The 27,269-nt window shown below is 43.8% G+C and overlaps 1 protein-coding gene across 1 annotated transcript; it reads left to right on the top strand.

The window, feature by feature from the left end:
- Positions 1-8,533: 8,533 nt before the first annotated feature.
- On the top strand, positions 8,534-26,273 carry pax3a (paired box 3a). The gene is made up of 9 exons (XM_040172038.2): positions 8,534-8,976; positions 9,592-9,827; positions 10,174-10,303; positions 10,470-10,613; positions 19,084-19,283; positions 19,871-20,036; positions 20,188-20,408; positions 23,712-23,975; positions 25,117-26,273. Exons 1-9 carry the CDS (start codon positions 8,892-8,894, stop codon positions 25,132-25,134), a joined length of 1,464 nt encoding a protein of 487 aa, XP_040027972.1. The 5' UTR covers positions 8,534-8,891; the 3' UTR covers positions 25,135-26,273.
- The last annotated feature ends 996 nt before the right edge of the window (positions 26,274-27,269 follow it).

Here is a 27,269-nt window from a genome sequence, read left to right as displayed (position 1 = left end):
ATAAATTATCTAATAAAAGCTATAGCGAATTGACAACATGTCTCTTGATTTTTTCAAATATAATAAATTGATGACTGGGAACAGACCTTTTCGAGAATGATCCCGGTGAGGACCAAGTCGTTAGTGGAGTTTATATTGTCTTGCAATTTATATGAGTAGGAAAGTAAACTTAAGCCCGTCATATGATTCAGGTCCCCATAGGAGGTCTTCTTCTGTCCGTCCATTGTCTCACTACTTTACGACACTGCTTATTTTGGCCCTCTACTCCAAAGTTATTTCTCTCATCTTGTGATGGCTCATGTCCCCTCAGGGTCATTTCCCCGGGAGACCCCTGCTGACTTGGTCAACCACAGGGGGGGATCAATGCAATCACACAAAGGTGGTTACGGTAATTAAGTTCTGTCTTTTTCAATAAAGGTCCTGTTATCAGAGATGTGGTTGGCATGAGAAGGTTTTAATAAATCAGCTGCATATCCAGCTTAATGCATAAACACCTGCTTGGACTGCACAGCACCTTATGAAGCCTGTCATGTGTAGGAGGAGAGAAGGGACACTGCTGCAACAAATAATCATTCAAGTCAGTGTCTGCTAATGTTTCCATTAGCAAGACAAGTCAATGAGCTCTTTCTGTGTTTTAAGGAGACAGCGTAAGCCTTCGTCATGACATGCCCATTATTCATTTTGTTTTACTCAAATGTTCTTTGGACTGCATACAGTAGATTGTAGCCAGGTTTTGCTCAAGCAATAGTCGTAAGTCATGACAAGCAAAGGTGGTTCTGTTCTATTCCAACGGTACACTCTAAAAAATTTCACTGCAAATTAATGGTATTTTACTGGCAGCAAGGACGCCAGGAATTTACCGTTATTTTACGGTATAATGCCGTAAATGGTTATTACACTATGTTACCTTAAAATGGATTACTGTATGTTACCGTAAATTTTACCGAATTTTACTGTGAACAAAACATAAACATAAAATATGCCCCATGTTTACAATAATACAAATCATAAAATCATTAGGAACAAGGTAAACTAACTGCAACAATACGCTATGGAACACTTTCAATTGACCGCAGCAAACGACTGGCGTCCTTAATCTAGTGGCTACTGTAAAACAAACCAAAATTAAATATTTAGAAACACTGTCAATGGTAAAATATTAAAATTGTTGAAAGAAGACAACAAGATGTAAGGAAGGAGAATGTTAATCATGCTAGGCAAATAACACATACCGACGTTACTTGGAGAGACGAGGCAATGAGAAACTCCTCTGATGTTGAACTGCACTGACAGGTGTTCTGGATGAACTGAGATTACGGGTCTGACGTCACATTCAGGAGCAAATGGTCACGATTAACACTCAAATGAGTTTTAGGTAATGAACACTTTGAATAATACACATTTTTATAATCTTTACATTCTGGCCACTGAAACGACAGTGAAGGCGGCACATGGGATGGGGAGGGTGTGCTGTGCAGCACAAGGTTGGCGGTTTGAATCCTTGCTGCTCCCTGTGCCAGGTTGAAGTGTCACTGAGCAAGACACCTAACCCCCAATCACTCCACATAAAATTATGTCAAACCATGGGCGTTTTGGATAAAAGTGAAGCTACATGTATATGTCCTGTAAGTCAAAGTCATCATTGTATCTCATGAGATACTATCTCATTATTATGACTTACAGGACCTGTTTTTCAGTGGCTGACGTGGGCTTCCATACATTAACCTACAAAAGATGTAGATGGATTGTGATTCACTGGACTTATATGTGTATTTCCACCACTTCTTAAAATATATGTAACATGCAGTTGAACTACAGTGGTCTGCTATTATTGTAAATTCACAGCTTTAACTGTTTATTCATGACATTGCCCGTTAATTTACACGCAGGGGATGGAAATTTAACTGTATGTTACAGTTATGACATACTGTAAGATACCGTTAGAAATGCACCGTAAATTTATGGCAATTTGTTACAATGTATAAGTCTGGCAGCGCCGATATTATTTCCATCATCAAGAATTGCATTATTTACACCCGTGCTTTTTCCAAATCACTCTTTGTATTTGTATTTATGAACACTTGTGCACACTGAAACAAATGAACACGCCTTAATACTTGGTGCTATAGCGTTTATCCCAAAGAACCCCATGATATTAGAGGGCACCGAAGTTGCTTGAGTCGGTTTCCGGTCAACGTGCAGAATCAACGAGACCTGGGAAAGGACACTAGTAACAGACAGGGCCCCGGGGCACCGGGTTATCCACAAAGACAAGGCCCAGAAATATCATCACCAACAGGCACAGGGAAGAAAAGACGGCGCAGGCGCAGGCACAGGGAAGAAAATATCTATCATGGTAGTAGTCAGAGAGGTCCTTAACACAGGTGCATTGGTCTTGGTCTGGAACTATTACTTTTTATTGCAGTTCAAACTTTGAGAAATGGTGTTTTTGAATGCGCAAAACTAGAGCTTTTACTTTGTAGAAATCTCCAAATCTGTACTATAAAAATGTCTCAAATTCAGCATGCTAGTAGTCAGAGAGGTCCTTAACAAAGTTACAATGGTCTTGCCTTGGAACTATTGATGAATCTGTTTTTATTGCATATCAAAAATGGATATATGGTAATATCTAATTGCATGTAATAATTTGCTTGTTCAAAAAGAACATGCAATTATACGGCTTTTACTTTGGTGAAATCTCCAAATCTGTACAGTAAAAAGGTTTCAAATTCAGCATGGTAGTAGTCAGAGAGGTCCTTAACACAGGTGCATAGGTCTTGCCTTGGAACTATTGAGAAATTCCTTTTTATGAGTTCAAACTTTGAGAAGTGATGTTTTTGAACTTGCAAAAATAGGGCTTTTACTTTGCAGAAATCTCCAAATCTGTACAGTAAAAATACTTGATATTCTGCAAGGTAGTAGTCAGAGAGGTCCTTAACACAGGTACATTGATCTTGGCCTGGAACTATTGGGAAATCTGTTGTTATTGCAGCTCAAATATGGAGAAATGGTGTTTTTGAAATTTCAATTATAAGGCTTTTATTTTGGAGAAATCATAAATTATTGTACACCAGTAGTCCTGTACACACATAGTTATATCATTGTCTGGAATTTGCTATTTAAATAGCCTTTTTTCGGGTTACTTGTTCAATACCGTAAATGTCAGCATATACGTACACTAAAATTCAAGCGTCGGCTGAGTTGACCAAGGAAATCCGAGTGTCGGCTGAGTTGACCGCAGTTGCAGAAGGTGCGGGAACAGCCCGGCCGCTCTGGAGTGTGGCGGTCCGCGTTGAAGATTTGGCTCTCGGAGTCCTCAGCGGGGATCGAGTCGGTCACGTCCGGCGCGCGGCTCGCCTCCTGCTGCGCGCCCCTCCGCCTTGCTCTGTCTAAACGGTGCTTCACTGGCCCAGAGGGCAGTGCCCCAATGGTGGCAGTAAAACGTCGTATTATCCACATTTACAAAGAAAATGCTCCATGGTTTCCAGGTTTGAGCCGCGGATGCATTCGGTTGTGCGATCACGGACTGACCTGTTGCGGAACCGGCCTGGGACATAACCCGTGGACAGGGACAGACTATACGACTTCATCAACCGTGAATGTCGTTATTCATAACTAAACCCAGTTTACCGCTATGACACAGGCGGTAGACCTTCGCAAATTGATTTTGTAATCTGGTGTCTGTCACCTTGTCGGTGTGTCATGTGTACAGTATACGGTGGATTAAATAGCCCCATCTAACCGTATTTAGCTCCTGCAGCGACAGTGCACCATGTTTTTTTTGTCCCTTTTTCCTTTCAGCACCACACGCCGTGGACAGCGCAGAGCAGTGCGATCAGCTGTGACCCCACCTCCTCCTCATCCATACACCGTTGTAGATGTCAGTCTCTGGTTTGATATCATGTCATTCTTTGATTCGTGCTTCATTTGAAAATATGCAACACAAGCATTTGCACACTGGCTCTGCCTTTTATGCGTCGAGGGCTCAAACACTTTTAAAGTCCCCTGTCCCCTGCTCAACAAGTTTAAACTTCAACTTATTGTTTTTAGTTCTTAACTGCATTCATTGTTTATTTGCCACCTGGTTCCAAGGCAAAGATTAATACCCAGAAAAGTTTTGACCACTTCTGCAGCATCGAAGAATAACCCACCATCATGCACATTACATGTTGATATGTCTTTGTGGCCCAGACAAATGTATTCTTAACATATTCTAATGAGAGCAGTGTTAATCTTAAAAGAGTCATTCCAAATCAGATTATGGGTGATGGATTGATTTAGTCAAGTTACACAAGTAACCTTGTTTTAAATGAGGTTGGTCTCATGACATACTCTTGGTGGGATGCGTCCCATTCAATTGAGCTCTCGTGCGCCCTCTTGTGGCGGAAGCTATTCACGTGCGTATGTACAGTGATTAAACCTGGCTAGTAGCATATTGTGTCTAACTGGATTACAGTCACATGCAATTAGATGCAGATCGTTTTGCAAGTTTTGCTAGTTATTAATGAAAACAATTAATATTTTAAAGATGTTAAAAAATCCATACACAGAGAAAGTGAGTGAGAAAGACCGCATAGTCATTTTTATTATGTTAACCATGGAACTTACAGTATGTTAAATCTGTACAATTAATGCATCAAATAATTCCCAATCAACCAAAAGCAATTGGAAATTGAGAATGCCATGTAGAATGGGAACGTTTGCTTGTATAAAAACTGCAGATCTTTAAGTAAAAAATATTGTCAAGATGATCTTTTCAAGTTCCAAAACTGGATATAATATATGTTAAATGCTACTGCTGTCTGGCTATAGTTGATAGATTGCATGTTTTATTATATTTTTATGATATATTTTCTTATGTATATTTAATAAACAAAACATAAAAACATGCAATGTGTGATCCTTGGAAATATGTTCTTGACGAAAGGCAAATTGCAAACATGTTATCAGTTATTGTGCGCAGTAATTCCATACGTCTAAACTAGTGTGAAATTCCCTTCACCATCAGATACTGAACCCACCTACAGACGCACTACAGTAAAGAAGTTGTGTATTTGAATGACAGATAAGAATCTAGCAGGAGGTATTGCCGTATGCTCATCATGGGACCGTAAACTATTAGCTCACTATTTACATCATCAAAATAGCAAAGTAACCACATGGCCAGAGGCTGCCTAACTAATGGTCTGCTTATCTTTGACTTTTCTCTCTCTCACCTGGGTGCACCGTATTGCTCTTTGTTATGAAAACTACCCTTAGTTTGAGTGTTGTGGGTCACATGTATTTGATAAGATCAAACATGTGGGAAAAACAATGTGTGTTTCAGAAGCACCTGGTAACGGTAACATCCCAAAGGCTACTAGGCTTCCTTATTCTGAAGATGCAACGTTTTCCCAGATGCTTATCTAAATGTCGGCCCGGCAATTCTTCTAATCTGTTTCTCCTATTTCACACAATGTCTGCTCTGTAGTCTTTGTGATGCAAAGCCCTTTTAAATAGTCATTGAACCGCTGCAGGGGGATAAAGACAAAACATCAAACATAAATGAGTATATCACAAACTGCAAGTAAAATCAGACGCAGTCCAATTATTTTTTAACAGAATAATACCACACTTCCTCGTCATCTATTTTACAGTGTTGACATAAAATACAGTGTGTTGCATTGATATTTAATTCATAAGAAATGCAGGAATACTCATATTCATGGTACAGAACATAGAAATGCAAAACGAGGGCTCTATTTCAACAAGTACAGTGAAGGACTGCTGCTTTGAGTCTGCATGACATGTGGCCAAGAAATAGTATAATTCACTCTTTCCAAATCTGTGTTCAATATTCTAAGAGAAAAGTGGCAGAAGTAATCATACTCTGTGTCAAAGCCTGCAGTTCAGTCTCTGCTGGCGACCGCAGCACAGAAACAGACATTACGGCATGTTGAAAATTCCCTCACAGCGGTGGCACGGTTCTCTGGGGATCAACAAAGGTTGTGGACACTTTGTTTTACAACTAACTGTTATTCTAACGTTCTAACCTCCACAAAAACCCAATGAATAATGCAAATAAGGGTAACATCATACGGTATCTGTCACTCTGCTTGTCACAGTAAGCTGCAGTTACAGTTTTACAATAAGGAATGCATGACTGTCTGTTTTTATGTGGAGAAGCTCCTCTATAAAAGCCTACTCGGTCAGATAATCACTGAGATGATCTGATCGGATACAATCGTCCATCTGTAGTTGATCTCATGGTGTGGAGTTTATCATGAATACTGAGCAGTATTGTAAGTAAGCCTGGAGAGAATGGAGATTCTTTACAGTGGTCTAAGTAGGCCTCATAGGGCCACAGCCAAGATCAAACTGCCTATGGGTTGCTAGGCTGTTGGAACAACTTTATCTTTAGAGGACGCAAAGCTAATTATTATTTTTTTAAGTGCGGTTTGAGAAATACAGCCTTGAAAGCCCCTGGCTTATTCTGTGCGTCTGCCGAGCAAATTCAACACAGTGTTTCTTCTCGGGGGCCATTTTGTCCTTTATTTTTGATGCATTTTGTCCACCGCAGCGCATTTCTGACTCAGCTTACCCCACTAATTGATTTGACATGGTAGATCCAATATCCTTTTCATGATAGTCAAACTTTAGTATGATAACTTTCCTCCCCTCTCTCCATTCCTTCTTTTATGGTCATATAATGTTTCCACATGTTCTGTCTCGACTGCACCACTTTTTCTACATAAAGTCTTACAGGGGGAATGAAATATATACCGGGCCACATACTGCAGTTAAAGGGACGGGAAGCTGACTCCCCTGCTACATAGGGTCAAATTATAGAACAACATTGACAAACCATCGACATCTTATATCATTGTGTCCCATAAAGTTTACTCATCTGTTAAATCTGGTAGCCCCAAACAGCTTGTTGCTTATTACCTAATATCATGTGTATGAGGTTCCGTCCATGAGTTTGTGACAACATTGTTTCTCGATCATTGTTGTGTTTAAACAATAATAATAAACAATAAAAGAGTATTGACTAACCTGATGGGGATCAATGCTGCTAGTCAGCACTGTTGATGCATCAACAGTGCTACATGCATTACAGAGGTCGTGACCAACCAGTCACTCACGGTATGCAGCTTGAGAAAGCCTCCGAACGAAATCAGTCTATGTATGATCTTTTTCCTGGGGGGGGGGGGGAGAAAAAAATGTACCGGTCTATTAAACACGCCTAATTATCATAATTATCACAACTCCACCAGCCTCAGAAAAGTCAAATGATCCCTCATGTGGTTCTATGTGTCTATAATTGACCATTTGCACGGATGTGTTACACTGCCGTGTGGCTGAGCCACGGGTCCGAGCGGCACCTATTGTTAAATTCGTACAACCAGCAGATGACCGTGCGGCGCTTCTGCGTGGGGTGTGGTGAGGAACTCTTCCGCTGCGCGTCCACACACCATATCTATCCTCCCCTGGCGCGTATTGTTTGTGTGGTTTGCTGGACAGAAAATAAAGAAAATTTAATTACAGAAAAGCCACCTCTGTATAACGTGTTTACTGCACCACTATATACGATTCGGTAAAGGAAATACATCGTGCCATTCGCACAAGTGAACTACAAACCCTTTGCATATGCTACAGACAGTAGTAGCAGTTGATTATTAATAGCTATAATAATAACGATTATAATGTACGAGATGAACTTCGGGACATAATTATACAACATGTAAAATAAATGTAAATAATTGTCAAAAACGTTATTAATTTCCATTTTGCAGAGTAAAAGTTGATTAAGAACCGTTTATGCTGCAGCGTTTTGCGCAGAAACGAGTGCGCATAGTGCGCATATACACATATCTTCTCTGTGGGGAAATACACAAATGTAAGCGTCCTGATTTCTTAACTCTTCAACCAAAGAAAAACATTCTTCTATTCAATTAGACTATTTGTTTTCATTCTTCATTTTAACGTAAATAATACAATGATAAGTATAAAAAACATAGGCCAAAAACACCCAATTATAAGGAAATGCGTATTTATGTGTTTCGGGAAATAATATGCAAGATTGTGTGCGTGCGTGTGTGCACCCGTAGTCATGGTGTATGGATGCAGAAGACTATGAAAACATGTGTATGCAGTATGTCTCGTATTTTTTAACACACGCAAGTAATTGCGATATTTTTTTTTAAACAAATAACAATCCACATTGCTTTTTTTAGTGGTCCAGCTTCATGCATCGTTAAACTTTCTTCCATACATCAGTGTCCTGTAGACAGTGTAGACCTACAACAAGTAGCCAAAGAAGAAGATCCCATTTCAGAACAAACACATTATCATATATAATAATCATTTCATTGATTTTATTGGACTTATTCAAAGTCTCACTCGGTGCAAAGTATCGTGCGCAGCAGCAGAAGCGTGTGACACCACTAACTGACCTCGTGAGGTCAACACAGACAGAAGGCAGCCCCCCCCCCTCCCCCTCCCCCGCCATCCAATCACAACGCTCCCCGAGCCTCCCAACGTCCGGGTCTTTGACCAATCGGAAGGCGCAGCGCGGAGTCGGAGGGGACAGCGAGTACAGATAAAATGTTTGACTTGCATCCATCCCTTCAATCCTCGCAAGACTGTGAGTGACCTGCTCTTTGATTTAAACTCCCACCTCAGCCTCACATCTGCCACCGGATACCAGCCAACGACATCTCCCTGTCTGTTCAACCTGTTACTGAAGGAAACGGGGGAGGGGGGCGGGGGAGGGTGCAGAGAAGAAGGAGGAGAAGAAGAAGAAGAAGACGGGCCTTTACAACAAACACAACGCTATTTTTGTGGGATTAAAAAGAGACAAACAAAGGCAGCGTCGTTGAAACTGTTACCTGACAGAGAGTCGGGGGGTCATGACAGCGCTTGCAGGAGGTTTACCGAGAATGATGCGACCGACTCCTCACCAGAACTACCCGCGGGGGGGATACTCTCTGGAAGGTAAGATGCCACCAGTTGCTGCTCGCTGTCTGAAGAAACTACAACTTTTCCATATCGCCAAAGTTATGGAAAGTTTTTCGTCTGTTGAAATGTAATTATTGGCGTCTTGTTTGAAGGTTTAAAAGAAGTTTTTTTTTTTTACAGCTGTAGCCTGATGGAAACTAAAAATAAAACTGGTGTGTCCCCGGTTAGGTCGATATTTACACTTTAAATACGCTGGGCCTTTTTTTATTGCAATTGTATTTATTCAATCTATTATTTTTAAAGTGATATCCCCTCCAAAAGTATCACATTAATTAGGAGAGACATGACCGGCCATTTGTGAAAAGTAAATTCTTTTAATTTCTCACGCTACATGCAATCAAATGATACTTATTGTAGGAATACAGCATTTGATGCACATTATCTGAGATGATTTAATATATTCGATTGCACATTAAACGTGTACTCGTGGACCATATCCAACAGGTACGGTCGGGATGAAAGTTATTTCTCACCCCTAAAACTGAGACACACACACACGCACACAAACACACACACGCACACACATCGTGTAGCAGCAGCATACGCGCTGTGAGCACTGAGACTAACTGAATCCCACGCACGGCCGTGCAGTCTCCACTCCGCTAGGACAGGGTCGGGTCAACCAGCTCGGCGGTGTCTTCATAAACGGCAGACCTCTCCCCAACCACATCCGACATAAAATTGTGGAGATGGCCCATCACGGTGTCCGGCCGTGTGTCATCTCCCGTCAGCTGCGCGTGTCCCACGGCTGCGTCTCCAAAATCTTGTGCCGGTACCAGGAGACGGGCTCCATCAGGCCGGGGGCCATCGGAGGCAGCAAGCCAAAGGTGAGGGATCTAAGGACGCGCGACTGTAAATGCGCTACTGTGGATGTGAGGAAAGTTATCCGAAATTCAGAAGTTCTTTTGGAGACATTTTATGTGTGTAATTTACATCCCTCGTTTTCACTCGGTTGGAAATGCCATTTGAAAAGCGCACAAACATACAAAAATAATCTACAGTCAAATAAAATAAACAAAGTAATTGGGTTTATCGATACCTTTGTGAAAATAATCTTAGGATATTTATTACAACTTCATCAACAATCCCTATGATTTACTGTGTCACAACTCCATCCAAATGATTACATTCTCAAATTGTTAAACTTTTCTTTCCTCTTTCCTCCCATCTAAGCAAATCTCTACTCCGGAGGTGGACAAGAAAATCGAAGATTACAAGAGAGAAAACCCGGGCATGTTCAGCTGGGAAATCAGGGACAAATTACTGAAAGATGCAGTCTGCGACAGAAACAACGTTCCCTCAGGTAGGCGATAGTTTCAGCAACTGCTAGAAATTAAAAATATTTCCATCTTTCCCTACACAAAACAACATTTTGCAATAACACGAACATTCTTTACATTACATTATGTCCTTTGCTATGATTAGATTTCTTGTGTAACTTATTTTCTTTTTTCATTTTCTTTTCTAAGTGAGCGCCATCAGTCGCATCATGCGGTCTAAATTCGGCGGAGCCGGTGATGATGAGGAGGAGGATGATGACGTTGTAAAGAGGGAGATGGAGGAAAACGAACCACGGACCAAACACAGTATCGATGGCATCCTCGGAGACAGATGTAAGTGCAGGGTTATAACTTTACACTGTTGTTTTTTTTTTACAATCCAAAAGAAATGCGGCATCAAGACCTCACGGAGGTTGATTTTTCACTGGCAACTTGGACAGAAAACTTTTTAAAACAACAATAATAATAATAGTAATTACATTAAAAAATGTGTAACGTACTAATTTAATTCGTATTGAATTGGTCGCAGACACGTTTTTTTTTTATTTAACCTACACATTAAAGTTCCAGGTGTTTACGCATGCGTTTAGGCTTCTGAGAGTGAACAAATGTGCAGAGTTTTTTTTTCTAAGTGGATAATCAAACATTTGTCTAACTTCCAAGCCTGAGAAACATTTTTTTTATATTGAACACAATTGGACACTTGAGGATGAACTTCATGGGACAAAGGAGGGAGAGTCCATTGATACTCACACCTCAGTTTGACGAGCACAAAAGCCAAACTCCAGTGAGCGGCTCAGTGGTGTACAAAAAGACGCCAAGGCCTTTCAAAAAGGGGAAGAAAGGGAGAGAAAACTGTGCTGACAAAAGGCCGGGAGAAGACATTATGAACCCGCAATGAGCGATGAATTATTCAGGGACACCAATAGGCCCGGTGCGACCTGGTTTATGGACTGCTCAAAAAAAAAGTGCCAATTTTGGGGGCTTAACCCCGCTGATATCAGTTTTTCGTTGAGGAAAAAAAAATGGGGGAAAAGTGTCGACTTCAGGCAAACACCTGTTGATTTACGACCTGTTGGGGTTCGAGGAGTGCTGCCGCAAAAGGAGAGGTTGCTGTTGGAGACATAGAACCGTCTGTGGTTAATTATTGATGAGCAGACCTCATGAAGGCGGGGTGTTTTGGCAATACCGTGCAATGACGCACCGATTCATTCACGGCACCAAACGTTGTAGGTTTGTTTAGATTTGTTTTTATTTTCACATTTTAGTATATGATAACGGACAAATACGCATGTAGCTAACGCATTTAAGGCAAATGTGTTTGCCTGCAAAACGTTAAAGACACGTCAGGCCTCGCGCTATCAAATTGAACGGTGCCGTAAGTTTTGCGCACTGCGCTTTTGTCACAGTCCTTGCCCAGTCAGCCAGTGAGCGCGGGGGAAACCCTTCTCTCCACCAGATTCAATCTAAACCTTTTATTTCTCTCCACTTTCATCTCGGACAAAGTCCGCCCCTTTCCTTTCCGCCTAGGGCGCACACATTCATGCCGTGTCTGTGGGCACTTCCCTCTCCTTCTTTCAGGGAGACGCATCTCGGGCAGTGGACTTCTTTAACTTCTCAAACTCTCATTACTACAAAACAAAAACCCACACTTCAATTAATAATCAGTTTACTGCAATCGATAATCATGATGCATAGCTTCTGAGATTTATCTGAAAAACAATTAATATTAGCTATTTTACATCAAATAGGTGACATCCTACATGCAAACAGCTCAGAGGCACTTTCCCCCATTGATATACAGAGGAGCACTATTTCATTCTTGTGTCTCTTTGTGGAAGTAGTTGTTGTTTTTCTCTTTTATAGCTCTTCATTAGAATGTGAAAAGGGTGGTTTGGGGACTGTGAAGAGTGTCTTCTGGCCAAATATTGATTAAGTAGGTGTTTGCAGAGGCTATTGTTGTGCTGGAGAGAGGCCTGTTGCTCTCTGCCCCTTTCTCCTCCACCACTATTGTTGTCTTTCCTTAAGTGCTAAGATCAAAGCTGACTCATTTAGATTTATTTGTCTGGGAAAAGGACTGCTTAGGTTTGTGGGATAAAGTATACGGGCAGCCCCAGGTCTGCATGGCATTAGCAGGCTGGAGCATTGTGGGAAAAGGATGCTTGCTGGGATGAAGTTGTTTACTACTCCTTCAACTGTTGTTTTACGGAGACGGAATTTACTCCTGTGAAGAGAATTTAAACATCATGCAAGCTTGAGAAGAATTGTTATTGACCGTATCACATTTACCCAAAGCAGCATTAAAGTGTATTTCTGGTAAATCATTTTATTTTTGAAAAGATTGAATGATGCAACAGTGCCCCGATTTTTTTGTTTTGTTGTTGCCATATGAGTGGTACTGAATTAATAGATAGCATCCTCTCCTCTATCTGTTATTGCTATAGCGCTTTAGCCTCATTTAACTAATTAAAGTAACTTAAGTCATGAAAGGGGAGTAGCTACTTTCGCAGGATCCATTTATGGCAGTGGGGGTGAAAGAGAGAAAGACGAAGAATAAAAAGAAAGCTCAGAAATACAAACAGTCAAAGGGATAACTTTTCTTTAAAGGGAGTCCTGTGGTGCCAAATTGAATGAGGCCAGTTCTTTCAAATCTGCCATGGTGAACGCAGTCAACATGTAATAATTGGTTTCATTGAGGTGCATTCCAACAATCTGCTGCCATTCTCCTGCCTCCATTGTCCGAAGGCAGGCAAATAGCCAGAGGGACAGGAGGAATCAACTGCTGACAAAACATGAAAGATTTAGCTGCTTTTGTCAAAGGAGCTGAGTAGGACTTTGTTTGTGTAAATAAACTGGGTTACTGACTCCCCTTGATTTTGGCAAACCAAGAGGCAAATTTAGGAGCGCAGAAAAATTATATTTGTGTTTGAGCGCTCACCATGTTTTAAAGGAGTTAAAACTCATTGGTAATATATTCCGAGAAGGGAGGGTGGGGGGGGGGGGGGGGGGGGGGTGATGACGGCAGCAAACTTCCATGAGCAGCTGCCACATTCAAGCCATCTAATCCAATTTGAAAAGTTTCATAATTTATATTCCCATCAGACGTCTCAGAACACGACTGCCGTCACTCGCGGGCCAAGAGCAAAACCAACCGAGCAGCACGGCTATAACCCACAAACTGTGTACACAGAGGTGGACGTTAAATTGCCACAACTTGAGCCTTTGTTAGCGGCCCTTGCATCTCCGCGGTGAAGTTGAAGACTTGAGGTTTAGAGGACACAGAACGCCTCAATGTAACCAAAAGAATGTCTGCTACAGCTGCGTCTTCATTTTCCTCTTAGGGAATTGTGCAAATAATGCCAGTTTAGCCTTGTGGCCAGTTAAGTGAAAAACAAACCAATATTCCCAATATATATTTCTTCCCTTGATAGAGAGACAGACAGACAGACAGCTCACAGCCTCTTTCTCTGTAAACCATCTCAAGTATAAACGCTCAACACTTTTACGTTCTGTGTTGGAATCCCTCAAAAGGCAAGAGACAAAATCCACACTGGCTGATCTGCAACTGAATGCGGACTCTATGCTTCATTAAAGCCTCTTTCTCCGTTGGCACCCGCATTGTGATCCTCCAATATTAATTCAAAGGACAATTAATGAATGCACGCCAACTTTGAAGTAATGGGCCGAGGTCCTGCCCCGAGCCGGCCCCTTGGCGCTGATGTACTCTCCGCATTCTCCCCACTAACCCCAGAGACACTGTGAAGTGACTGAAAGAGAAGCAGTGAGCAATGGAAGGTCAAGGAGAGGAGCCCCAGTAGAAAAAGACCTCTCTATTTCCTTGGAAGTATTAGCCAAGCAAAACTCTGTGATGGGGAGGATAAAGGAGCGTGAGGAGAAAAGGGTCGGGGGCGAGGGGACTCTGCAAAGAGGAGCACAATAGGATAGTTAATTGAGTAAAGCCAGACAGCGTTGTCAATCACTTAACTTTGTTTAGCCCCGGTTTTTGTGGAGCGGTTTCGTCCAGCACATTGCACTTTATGGACACGCCAGTACAGCCCTGTTTCTGTTTTGATTAATGTCATTTCCCCTCATTCAGAACAAATATATCTATGAAAAAAAAAACTGAAATGTAGGATATAAGTAAATAAAAAAAAGAAATGTTCCAATTTCCCAATCTTATTGAACAAACAGGCTTTATAGAAACAAACTAAGTGAAAAATGTGCACAAGGAGCTCAAATGACCAATATAAATGCACATTTAATGAGTGAGAGCGTAAGCGTGGAATGTGATGATGTCTTTTCTCTCTGTTGCGCGTGGAGCTTTGTTGCGCGTTCGGTGCGTCGTCGCTACCTTCGGAGCAGTGCTGTGGCTGTGAAAAGGTCAGAGGCTGACCTCGGGGTCACTTGACTGTTAAAACTATCAGGCCCCAGGAGAGGGAGGTTACAATAATGTTTGGAAAAAGACGACAACTGACAGACTCCCGAAGCCGAGATCAGCAAAGCGCTTCTTCTGATGATCTCCACCTATGAAGATACGCAGACTTGTTTCCGTTCGGTGAATTCAAGTAGTTTTTAGAGAGTAGGCCGGTTATTCGGAGCGAGGTAATTGGCCTGCTGGTTCGTCTGGACCCCAAAGAGGCCAGGCTGAGGACGAACTCCGCTGGTCAGTGTCCGTTTGACTGGAACGTGCGGCAGACCGGCCTGTTGCTTTGTCCCCAGCGTGGGTGCTGTCCCGTTGCTTGGTCCACGCCCCGAGGGTGAAAGTGCCACCGTGAAACTATCACCTAACTGCACCCCGGTGGAACTAAATAATAACCACCGCACACTGGGCACACATAATAGCCATCAAGGGCCATTTGTGTCTTTTTGTCACCTCACCAATATTAGACAGAGATACATCTTTCAAAGTCATATTGCCAGCTCTTTCTTTGTCTGATAAGTGCCAACCTCCTGTGCTTGTGCACTTCATTTTTTTTTTCCATCCATCCCATCATGATCTTACCCCCCCCACCCCATTCTCTTGTCCCAGGCAGCTGCGGGATCCTGGGGGCTCTTTAGCAAGTCAAGTGAGCCGCCGCGCTCACTCCCCAGTTTTTCCCTTAACTGTTAACCCCAGCTGAGCCCATAAGCTGTCAGTTAACTATTCTTTTCCTCCCGTGCATCTGCTCGTTCTGGCTCTATGTTGCGTGCCACTTTTTTATTCAGTGGGCTGCTCGCACCGCGCTCTGTGGCCTGAAAGGGCCAAGATCTACTTCCTTGGCCAAATAACTAGTTCATTTGTCTCTTCTGCCCTTTGTTTTGTGCTGCAAACACATGTCACCGGCTCAATTACCTTCTCTATTAACAGCCCCGGGAGGAAGGGCTATCCAGCCCCTACCAAGACAAGGCCGTAAACTGCCCCATATGCCCCACTTCTCTTTCTCTGCGAGGCTGTTCATCTCTTTCCTTTCACAATTTCTTGCTTTTTTCCCTCTCCATTCGGGTTCTCCCTCACACTTTGTGTCAGTCTTTCCACCTTCCGCTCAGTTTTTGCCAGTTTTAGCCAGCGATTTTTTGCGCGCATGTACGTGGATGCGTGCGCCTGTGCATGCCTCTTCATATTAACGTCACTTGAACGCGTGGGAAGAGGAGGGGTGAATGCTTGGCAAGGCGAGTCTTGGCCGATGTAAACTACGCGGCGGTAAACAAGAGCAGTCTTTATCCTCGCAGTTGGAATCTCCGCTTGTTTTTTTTGGCCTGCGCGAGGCAGCACCGCCGCGGCAGGTGAAGCTAATAGGACTGGACGTTCACATCTGCGACCCTCTGGAGTTTATCTTCGCTGCCTGTCAGTCTCCTCTCTTGATCAATAGGTGGTTTACCTCAAGCTCTGCTCTTTTCCTTCATCCTTTGAGTGTGTGTGCATTGTATTTGTGTCCGCGCACAAACGCTTGTTTTATTTCATTCATTTGTCATATTATGCAGAGAAACCTGTTGGATTCACTCGTTGAATGCATCACTTCAGTAAACTGCGCTATACCCCCCAATCTATGTTAAATCAATCTACCACGCTAAACCACTCCAGAGCTTTTTATCAATCTACAACTTTCTTTGTTTTGAAACGTCTGTTTTATGGATAACGCTCCAGCAGCCCCAATTTCCGCTTGAGGGATGATAATCCATCTTTCTATTAAGATTCTTGTCAGGGCCACGGCCAAACTGTGAGCCGCTATGGAGCATTTTCAGCTCCCTATTGCTTTAGCTGCAGCGTAAAATTTGATTTGGGTGTTTAAGTAAGGAGGTCGAGGCCTCCCTTTGTGTGTTTTAGTATCCTCTTCTGCCATTTGTCGCGGGGAATGTGTGGGAACGACCCTCTCCGAGTCCGCTTCTGCATCAACTTGCCTTAACATCAATCCACGGCAGCATAGGAGCCCTGCTTGAAATGGTGGATGCAGCGACGGGTGAGCGCACAGAGAGAGAGAGAGAGTGAGTGAAGTGAACGGATCAGATGGAAAGGACAGGTTGGCTTTTATGAATGACCAGCACACCACATTCTCCTTAGCTCGGCACCCCACACCCCCGTCCCCAGCATCTTCTTCAGGTGCCTTCATCCTCACATCCCCTCTCTGTGTCAACTTCTCCAACTGCCCCATCCCCCCTCCAGCTCTGTTCCCCTCGGGCTGGGGAGGGAGGGGATGAAGGGGTGCCCCCCTGCTGTGCACCTCCACAGCCCCCAGTGGCCCTTCACCGGACCCTTTTGTAACCCCCCCCTTGGCCCCATCCCCTTCACCCTCCCACCCTTCATTCCCCAACTCAGCCCCTGGCCTTACAGCCCAACCCCCCTGCCCCCCTCCCCCCCCCCCCCCCCCCCCCCCACCCGCTACCCCCTCCCTCGCCCCGCACTCCCCTGCTGGGCAGGTGACAGACCCCTGAATGCGGGCCCGGGCGTCCCTGATGGCTCCTACAGATGGAGCGTGGTAATCGGTCCAACAGAGGCCTGCCACAGGCTTTTCCCTGCTAAGATACAAAGGCTTGGCTTCATCACTTCCAAAAAAAAAAAAAAAGACAGCGAATGAGAGAGGAAGAGACCAAAAGAGAAAGTGCAAGCCAGAGGATGACAAAGGCAACAATGTCATTTGCCATTAAGGGAGAGTCTGTGACGGAGTGTTTTCTCTGTAGTTACTAATAATAAAAACAGGGAGGGGAAAAAGAGAGGGAAAGACAGAAATAAAGGGGGCAAAGGAGGAGAGATCCACCCCCACCCGCAGTTAACGTGAGTTACAGTGCCAATGGGGAGCTTTATGAGCTCTTCCCCCCTCCCTTAGGAATCTTTTCATTTCTGCGTCGTCATTGGTTCTCTGTCTTATTCTTTCTTTCTCGGTTTCCTCCGTCATTAAAGTGGTCACGGCGTGTTACTTTGCTAGCTGTTTGTTGCTGCTTTAGTGTGGTTAACGTGCTCATAAATGGAAGATTGACTTACTAAACCAAACCATATTGACGTGTTCAATAGTATATATTGGAAAAGTATGAAAAAAAGTCTCGCTGTGTGGCCTTCTGCTTGTTGCACTTAGAAACGAGCTCCAACTGGTGTCGGGCCACTTCGTTGACCGAAAGAAACCACATCCCTACTCACAGTGCACGTTCCAGGACCATCTAAAGCCAAATCTCTGTGAGCCTTGCTGCCAGCATGGCGCCCCTGCTTCCAATGTAATAAAGAGCTCTTCTCAGCATCAGAATCTTCTGTGCTTGCGGCCTGGAGCACAGCAGCGTTCCCAGGGACCAAATCCTTGTGTAATGCCTGGTCAGACACACACTGGCAACCAGCAAAAACATTTCCTGCTTTGGCTCCAGCGGCTCCAGAGGCAAGGGGAGATCCCTGCTACCCCCTTCCACGTCTGACTTGGCACTTTTTAATTAAAGCTTTGAATCTGGAGGGCGCAGAGAGAATGAGCACTCTGGGGAAACAGACAAGCTCCAGCCCTTCTGTTGCTTACACCTGTCCGTCTGCTGTGAGTTTCTGATTTTTTTCCTCCCCCAGCTTAGATGTCGGCTGCCCAGTCTAAATTTCGAAAAGGTGCAGTGAAGCTTCCACATGAGGTTTAAAAGATCCCTTTGGGGTGGATTTGGGAGTGAATTCCAACTCTCTCCGTCTTGCGTCCATCTGTGTTTGAGACATTGTCATAGGCCGCGCTCACGGAGTGAAAGCCTATAGTCGAGACGCAGCAGATGCATGTTTGTGAGTGCGTACGCTTGAGAAAGAGATGGGGGATTGCAGACATGTAATGGCATACAATGGCAGGCTGTCATGCTAGTTTGTGGAGCCTAATCATTATTTAATAGACGGGTAACCTCCCCCCAAAAGGCCGCAATAGTCCTGTGTCTCTAGTCTCAAGCCCTCATTGATTCCCTTCTTCTGCTGAATTAGATCCCAATGGCGGTCTCACAGTTGCCCAGTCGCTCTTTGCAGCCTTCAACTGAACAAACAGATTAAGAAGCACCTGCAAAAGGCGCCCTGCTCTTTACTGTGGGACCCTATCGTCATAGCGCACAGCAGGGCTAAGACCGGGAGAGACAGTTTGTCCCAGGGAAAAGATCCCCCAGAGGGATCTAGTCATCACTAATCCATGTTCAAGCAGCCTCTGGCTTTTGATCCCCTCAGGAACCGCTGAGGAGTTTTAGGGAGCAGGAGGACACAATGGAAATATATGTTGTACTCAGCACAACTTTCCATTCCAGCCTCGTATTTACCCCAACGTTTCATTCCATGTGAGCCCGACTCCTCTGAATGCCCAAGTGAAATTCTCAACTGTTTGCTTTGCAATTCCAGCCAGCCACTCGGACGAGGGCTCCGACGTGGACTCAGAGCCGGGCCTGCCTCTGAAGAGGAAGCAGCGCCGCAGTCGCACAACCTTCACTGCGGAGCAGCTGGAGGAGCTGGAGAGGGCCTTCGAACGCACGCACTATCCCGACATCTACACGCGGGAGGAGCTGGCCCAGCGGGCCAAGCTGACGGAGGCTCGAGTTCAGGTCAGCAACATGCCCGGATGCCCCATTCAACCTCAAAGCTCCCCAGAACCCGTTTTTTTGGACTGCATAGATGTGTCGATCTGTCATGGGTGTGTGTCTTGGAGGCGTTAAATTGCCGAGGGTTGTTGCCAGACATTCCTTACAGTCATTAGACATATGTCCTCCACAACACCCTCGACCCCACGCCCGACCCCGCATCTCCACATGTTCAGACACGGACAAACTCAGAAACACTGAAACCACTGTGCGTGAAGAAGGCTCTATTTTTTGACAGACACTGTACAAAAAGGGCTATGTGTAAAGACCCCCAAATAGATGGCGGATTTAGATAATGTGCTAATATAGGCTTTGACAACTGTTACCCTCTGAACCCAGTGACTTGCAGTAACACACAAAGATATAATGTCTGCATGCTCCAGATGTTAAGATTTCTAACAGTTCAGCTCCCTGTGATGGGTCAGAGAGGCCTAACACACAGAAACACACACACAGAGACATACACACATGAAAATGACTTTCACATATATGGGGTTTACAAGTGAACTTATTAATTTGTTTCAATACTTGGATCTCCGTTATTCTCTCAGGTGTGGTTCAGTAACAGAAGAGCCAGGTGGAGAAAGCAGGCAGGAGCCAATCAGCTGATGGCGTTTAACCACCTCATCCCCGGTGGGTTCCCTCCCTCAGCCATGTCTGGTCTCCAAACCTATCAGCTGTCTGACAGCCCCTACACTCCCACTTCTATATCTCAAGGTCAGTTACACACCCCAACATTAACTTAAATTGTGGAATTTAGAAATGTGTGCAATGTGACGGAATCTGAAATGATCTTCAAGCAGCAAAAAAAGTATTCTGGATGAAACCGAAATGGGATTTCTAAGCCGAACGCTTTTATTCTGTGCAGCATCCGAGCAGCCCAGTACAGTCCACCGACCGCAGCCTCTGCCCCCCACCTCCGTGCACCAGAGTGGGCTCGGCTCGGCAGCTGGCTCCCAGGACGGAAGCTCTGCGTACTGCCTGTCCTCTGGACGTCACAGCTTCTCCGGGTACTCGGACAGCTTTGTGACCCAGACCGGACACAGCAACAGCGTCAACCCCACCATCGCCAACGGCCTGTCCCCACAGGTTTGTCTCTATATCCATGATTACAATACAACATAGCAATATAGAAAACACAATGAACACCTGCTTATGAGCACATTCTCATATTTACACACAAATTCAGTCTCAAACACACACGTATCCACACACAAGTGTTGTCATACCAGGAAACAGGGCACTAATAGGGAGGGAGGGTAATGATACACACCAACAAACACTGTCTGTGTGACCTAAGATGCGTCACTGCCGTCGACATTGATGAAAACCTTGTAATGCAAAGAAATACGGTAGCTCTTAATTTTTGTTTATTCTGATGGCTTGTTTGATAAATTGAAAATAGGGCGAGCGCTCAGTCTTTGAGGAGGGCAGGAGGAGCAGATATGAGGAAGGACGAATGGATGTCGGATGATGACACAAATCAAAACTGAAAAGACAATTATGGTCGATTACACAGTCATCAGTGGGCATCAGTGGCGTCCTACCAGCCACGGAGATGGACTAACAGGCGTAAAACGAGCTTTTAACCGCCACAAAGGGTGGCCGGTCCACGTGCAATGCATGCTGGGTACTAATTCCCATGAGAGAGAATCTCAGACTCCTGTCAGGCACAGATAAAAAAAAAAAAAAAAACTGCCTCCAGCAGGTTTGTTACGATGTGAATGCCTAAGGAGGAATGTATCTTGAAAAAAAAAGCAGAAGATCTTTGTTGTGGCTGGCAGGGTGCGAGGTCACAGATTGGTAGGTGGCACCATTGTGGCTCAGAAAAATGGACTGCTTTGATATACAAGCTTGAGTTATGGACTATAATTTGTTTGGTCCTCTAGAACTAAACACATTTACTTTTAAATCCTTGGTGTATTCTTATTTAAATTGGAGAGGTAAGCGTATGAACGGTGAAGTTAAGGGAGGACTTTGCGGGTGGATGGTTTTAAACCAGATATTTGTTGAAAGATAAGTGGTATGAAAACTTGGTAAAGCTGTCACCGAGTACATGGTTGTGTTGTGGGTTCACACACACACACACACACACACACACACACACACACACACACACACACACACACACACACACAGGGTCACGAGTGACTTTGCCTCCAATAAAGAGGCCAAAGGTGCTGTGGCCCTGTGGATGGTTTCAGCATTAACCTTAGTGGGCAGCTCCGTACAGAATGGACTCATCTCATCTCGTGAGCGACGTTGGCAGGCCCGGAATGTTTTCTCAGTCTGGAATGGCAATCATAGAATGTTCCAGTGTCTTAATTGATTGGAATGAAGTAATCTATCCCCTTGTAACAAACTGTGTAATTTATGCAAATGACTCACTTTGTTGGCTAATTTGTTTTAATTCATGTATTCATTGCAGATGTTTGAATGTATACTCCAATACAGTTTCCCCCATCTCAGACGAGGAAAGAATTAATTCCCTGGTTTTAACTGAATAAGAGGGAGGAAATGAGACTTGATTAAATTCTATGACATTGATAGTTAATAAGTGAAGACCTCTGCACAACTTTGCGGCTTTTCGAGCAGTTTACGCAGCTTGGTCAAATCTTCCCTGGAATTATCCGGCAATCTCAACTCCAAATTCTTCTGTGAAAGATACTCTATCTACTAGTGTCGAACAGGAGACTCAGGGGGTTCAGTTAACTCCAGATTTGGTCACCGTAGAGCGCTACGGATCCTTGATATGGATGAAGTTGACTTTACAATGTTGTTGTCTGAGCAGTTAGCTGTGTATTTGGAGCAGGGGTCTCCCTGCGGTGCGGGGTCTCTGGCGTCTCACCGCTGATCTGGTGCATACCAAAGAAACCCTTTCTCACCGAGCAAGCGAGCGGCCGGGATTTGCACCCCCCTCGAGACCTAATCCCCGGAACAACCTCAAAACAGACACTGTCGGGAACTGCTGCTGTTTTTTCGGCTGCAGGCCGAGAGTGCATGAGCGTGTAGATAAACACAGGCATGTACTCACAGACACTCACACACCACACGTTAACGTGTGATGTTGTAAGGTGATATGGCTAAACACCACTCGATAACCAAGGTTAAAGAAATCCTGTTGAGTTTACACTGTTAGCATTAAGTTTATTCAATATTTCAATTAACAACAGAACATGTTTTGAAATTATACATTTGACTGTTTTAAAGCAGCATCAAGATTTATGAGCATCTGGATTTTTTTTTCTGGAATCCATGCTCCTCACCTCTATAAATACTCAAATTCAGATGGGACACTGTGTGCGACAAACTTTTGTATTTCACAGAATATCACATATCTTTGGCAGAAGGAGAAATAATGGCTGTGTCTTTGGCCGCATTGATGTGTTTTGCAAGCTCAGATCACTGACAGACCAACTGTATTTTATACATTAAAGACACCGGCGGTTTCTTCAGTATTGTGTGCATTTTGTGCGTGTGTGCCAGCTGGTTGTCAGCTGGGAAAGATTCTTTCTTTTTTTACATCATCACATTATTTTTATTTCATGCTTTATTATTTTTTCCTTTCCATTTATTGCCTGTTTATTTGGGCATTTTATAATTGTTTTGCTTGGCTTGAGATACTACTACTTTCTCCTCCAATGCCTGTAATTCCTCGTCCCTGTTCTTTAACTTAACATTTTTGATGTTTTTGTGACTTCGCTTCTCACGCAAACCTATATGCAGCTGTTCACCATGTATCACCGATACCCTTACACCCTTGACATCAGAGCAAAAAATGCTTATATTACACATGACGCACACACAACTACTGTTAAATACACAATTCCACACGTAGGAGAGGTAGCTCTCACACACAAACACACCCTCCTTGATCCCACGTACCCTTTGGCCTCTTCACCCCGGCCTCACAAAGATACGGTGATTTCAGATGCATCAAGAGCAAGTGAATAGTAAAAAAGGGACCCAACACTTCAGTGGATTCATTTAAAAAAAAGTTCTTAAAATTCATCGCATTTTTACTAATGCGTTTTATTATATGCAAGTCTTAACCTCTGTACTTACTAAAAGCACACAAGTGTCATTATGAGGACAAATAAAAGGATGTCCTCTACAACCATAAATTCTAACAGAAACCTCTAGTGGCTGAAGGATTAATCTATTTAGCCACCATCAGCTCGCCAATCAATCAAGACGAGTAAAGGGAAACCATGTGTGAGGGAAGCCAGTGATCATTTATTTTAGACAGACAACAAGGAGCGTCCTACCCGGGCCACCTGATGGAATGTGACAAAAGTATAAAAAGAAATGTACTACCGTAATAAATTGTCAAATAGTCTCTCTATGATTTTCTGTCCTAATTACCCGGTTTCCCTCTATTTCTCCCCTCAGGTAATGGGCCTATTGAACCCAGGTGGAGTGCCTCATCAGGCCCAGAGTGACTTTGCCCTCTCGCCACTGACCGGAGGCCTGGAGCCTAACGGTGGCATGGCGGCCAGTTGTCATGGTTCCCAGCGTTTGGAGGCTCTCCCCGGCCTGACCAGTATGCCCACCTTGCCTAGCACCCAGTCTTACTGCCCCCCTTCCTACAGCACCCAAGCCTACGCCATGGACCACCATCCACCCTATCAGTATGGACAGTACAGTCAGAGCAAGGTACGCCTCATACACCTCACTCTTTAGGTGTTAACTTAACATGTGGTTTTGTACTGATTTAGGGCTTTCGTTCCCATATTTGTTTTAAATGACCTATAAAATTTGGTAAGACGTCATACCCCTCTATAAACCCTAATCTGGCTGTGCGATTTAGTTGATGATTTCCAACTCACAACCCACGTTAATTGCTCGGTCCGCTCTGATGAGCTGGCTTCTCAAATCACCCTGCGCTCTTCTGAAATTACATGTATGACGGCGAGCACAAGTGGCCAGGTTACCTCAGTTTACATTACCGTCATCCAAGTGTCCACTTGGCCTGATGCGGAGGCATGTCCGGGTCCCATCCCATCACGCACAGTTTCACTCCCTGTCCTTTCATGAACCCGTATGATGAGCTTTCCCCATCAAACCCTGCGAGCAGCGCACCTAGCCGTGTAATGACCCCTGTGTAACGAAGATAGCCTCCCAAATGAAAGGAGCCACGTCCCAAAAGCGTGTTTGACAGGAGGGAGGGGGGAGGGGGGAGCGCGGTGCGTTGCGCGGGCTGATCTGAGGTACACTACCACATGTTGACCGACCCATCAGTGGCAACATCTTGATTTCATTAATTTAGCCAGTCCTGGGAGAGACCCACTTGTAGCTTTTTGTGGGGGGGGAAGGTGGGGTTGGGGTAATGTGCACGTCTTTGTGTATAGGCCTATGTCAGTGCAGGCATGTTTGTGTGTGTGTGAGTATAAAAGGAGGGTAAGGGGGTCTTTAAGGGCGATTTGGGCCCTTGGCAGACCAGGATTGGAACCATGTGTCCCACTGGAGGTCAGATTTAGAGTTGTTATTGATCAGCGGAGCGAAGCCACAGATCCAGGGAAAGGCTCACTCTCAGACTAGTTTTGGCGACCACAGTATAGGTTACAAGATATCAGGGACATTCCGGAAGCTGGTCACCTGTTTTTACAGTTTGGTCATTTAACATCGGCCCCTAGTTCACATCTGGTCTTATGTGCTCCCTAATGCCTCCTATTCTTGCACCCACTTCTTCCTGTCGACATGACACATCTCATTCAACTTCACATTTGACTGTGTTAACATCAGAGGATTCGAGCTGGGGAAAAACCTTCCTTCTGTGTGTCCTTGCTCTCTTCAGGTGCCTTTCATTATATGAAGCCCCCAACATGGGCCTGACCAGGAGGCTTCCTGGGCCAGTCTGACATTCATCGCCGGAGAACTTCCCCACCCGCTGCCTCTGCCAAAGCTCCTCAGGCCAGACGACAGCAGGAGAGAAGCGGTTGAGGTTTTCTCCATCAGAAAGGGAACCAGTTGAGGCGGGGGTGTGGTAATGGCGATGGAGGGGTTTGACGGGAACAATTTGGACCAAAGGCCAGGAGTCTCTCCCGTTTCCTGGCGATCGCTTTGCTTGTGCTTCCTGTCACGCTCCAAGGACCAAGCCCCGCAAGTAGTCCATGCTTAAAGAGGAAAATGGGAGTAAAGTCAAGATTATGTATTAGATTTTGTAACAAGTGGCAGAGAGGTGGACTTGGAAAGCCCCCTGTGTTTCTGGGGCCACTCGGTGGGGGGAGGGGTATTTTCTTACGGCCTGGTTATCAAAAGGCCAGATGATGATGCGCCCCAACCACATGTTCTTTCAAAGGGTCTCTACGTCATCATCTCTTAGAAAAGTAATATTTACTGTACATTGATGTGATTGTCCCATACGACTCTGGAGGTGAAATTACGACTACACCGGAAGAAACAGCAGAAAGGCGTGAATCCAGGCAGAGTGGAGACATGGCGAAACCACAGCAACCCAAAGAAAGTGCAATACATTCATACCTCATGTGATGTACATTTACACGGATCAAATGTTCCCAATTATACCCTCAAAAACTTTCTCTTTTTAATGTAATTAATTTTGGGTTTTGTGCATTGATCAATCAGGGGAAATCATCAGGCGATGAAAAATAGAAAACGTATTAGTGATGTCATTATGCCCAAAACATTCTCTGCCAGCGAGTATATTTTTAAGTCATTTTTTAATTTTGCTTATGTTCAATATTTCACCAGGAACTTGCAAACATGAGTTTCATTTCTTATTTATTTAGTTGTTGTTCAGCTGTTATGTCTCTTCTGTATATTTTGTATTAAGTGCGCTTAAGTGCTTAAATCTTACACAATGTTCATTATACATGATTTTTCTTTTGTATGATTTACATTTGCATTGGCGTAAAACGATTTTGTTGTAAGAAGTTTTGTGTACAATACAGCACTATTTACTATTTATAATAAACTATATAAAAATGTAAAGTTGGGACTTTGAATGTCATTCACGGGAAACCGTGGCAGTAACCAATGAGAAGACAAGTCATGTCCTCAATTGTGTATGTCTTTTCTTTTCAAAAGTTTAAATTTAAAATTAAAATTTAAAGTTTAAAGTGTTCAAATAAGACTTAGAAATTAGACAAAAAGGTTTCAAAGCCCTCAGAATTCACTCTCCAGAGTTTCGATCCTTGAAATTAAATTTAGAGGAGGCAAAATTTGACCGGAAGTGAAAAGTACAAATTTAAGTCATTAAAAGATTACACAAATGTCATTTAATCTGGAATATTTCTCTTATTTCCCTTTCAAACATGCTGTTTCTCCACCTCCCATCTAAATCCAGATGAGCAGGACAGTGACAGTATGTACTCTGAGAGCTGCACCCCATGTGCACGCTCCCTGAGCACTAAATTATAAATATATCCCCTTTCATAAACACTCCTTTTGGACAAATTCCTGCTCCCTAGGGGCTCCTTCACACCCCGTAATGACTAAAGCAGAGCTGCTGTAAATTATATAAGCACATAGTCAGTCACTGACATAGCTGCACAGGGTTATGGCTCTCAGCGCTACACACACACAAATGAAAACACTGTTCACCCAGTTGGCAGACTCCTCAAAAAGTTACAGATATCAATGACGCATTTTTATCACTGCCTCGCAGTTTTTTTCCGTTCTTTTCTTCAGGATGTTTGGAGATCAGTTATGCAGCTGTCTATGTCATACCTAGTATATATATTAAGTAAAAATGCACGAGAATACACCAAATGTTTTGTTCTAAAAAAAAATTTCAATGCAATAATTTGGATCTCACCATATTTGTTTGGATGTTTATGCCGCCCAACACAATCAATAGATAAGATCAAGGCGACATCGCATTTTAGATTTTACTATTGCTTTACTCTCTATTTCTGTTTTATTTTTTAACAAGTGCTCAACTTGTAGCACACAATGAGAGGAGCGGAGTGTCAGTCAAGCAGCAAC

Source organism: Gasterosteus aculeatus, chromosome 3, assembly GCF_964276395.1.
Source record: "Gasterosteus aculeatus chromosome 3, fGasAcu3.hap1.1, whole genome shotgun sequence".
Taxonomy (NCBI): Eukaryota; Metazoa; Chordata; class Actinopteri; order Perciformes; family Gasterosteidae; genus Gasterosteus; species Gasterosteus aculeatus.
Note: the sequence above shows the minus strand (reverse complement) of the source record. Positions and strands in the feature narration are given on the sequence as shown.

What these genes read in the sequence shown, in the direction of transcription:
- pax3a (XM_040172038.2), top strand. Translation starts at nt 8,892, where the DNA reads ATGACAGCGCTTGCAGGAGGTTTACCGAGAATGATGCGACCGACTCCT. An exon ending in TGGCATCCTCGGAGACAGAT is followed by an intron (nt 10,614 to 19,083) that starts GTAAGTGCAGGG and finishes TTGCAATTCCAG; the next exon opens with CCAGCCACTCGGACGAGGGC. An exon ending in CCAACGGCCTGTCCCCACAG is followed by an intron (nt 20,409 to 23,711) that starts GTTTGTCTCTAT and finishes TTCTCCCCTCAG; the next exon opens with GTAATGGGCCTATTGAACCC.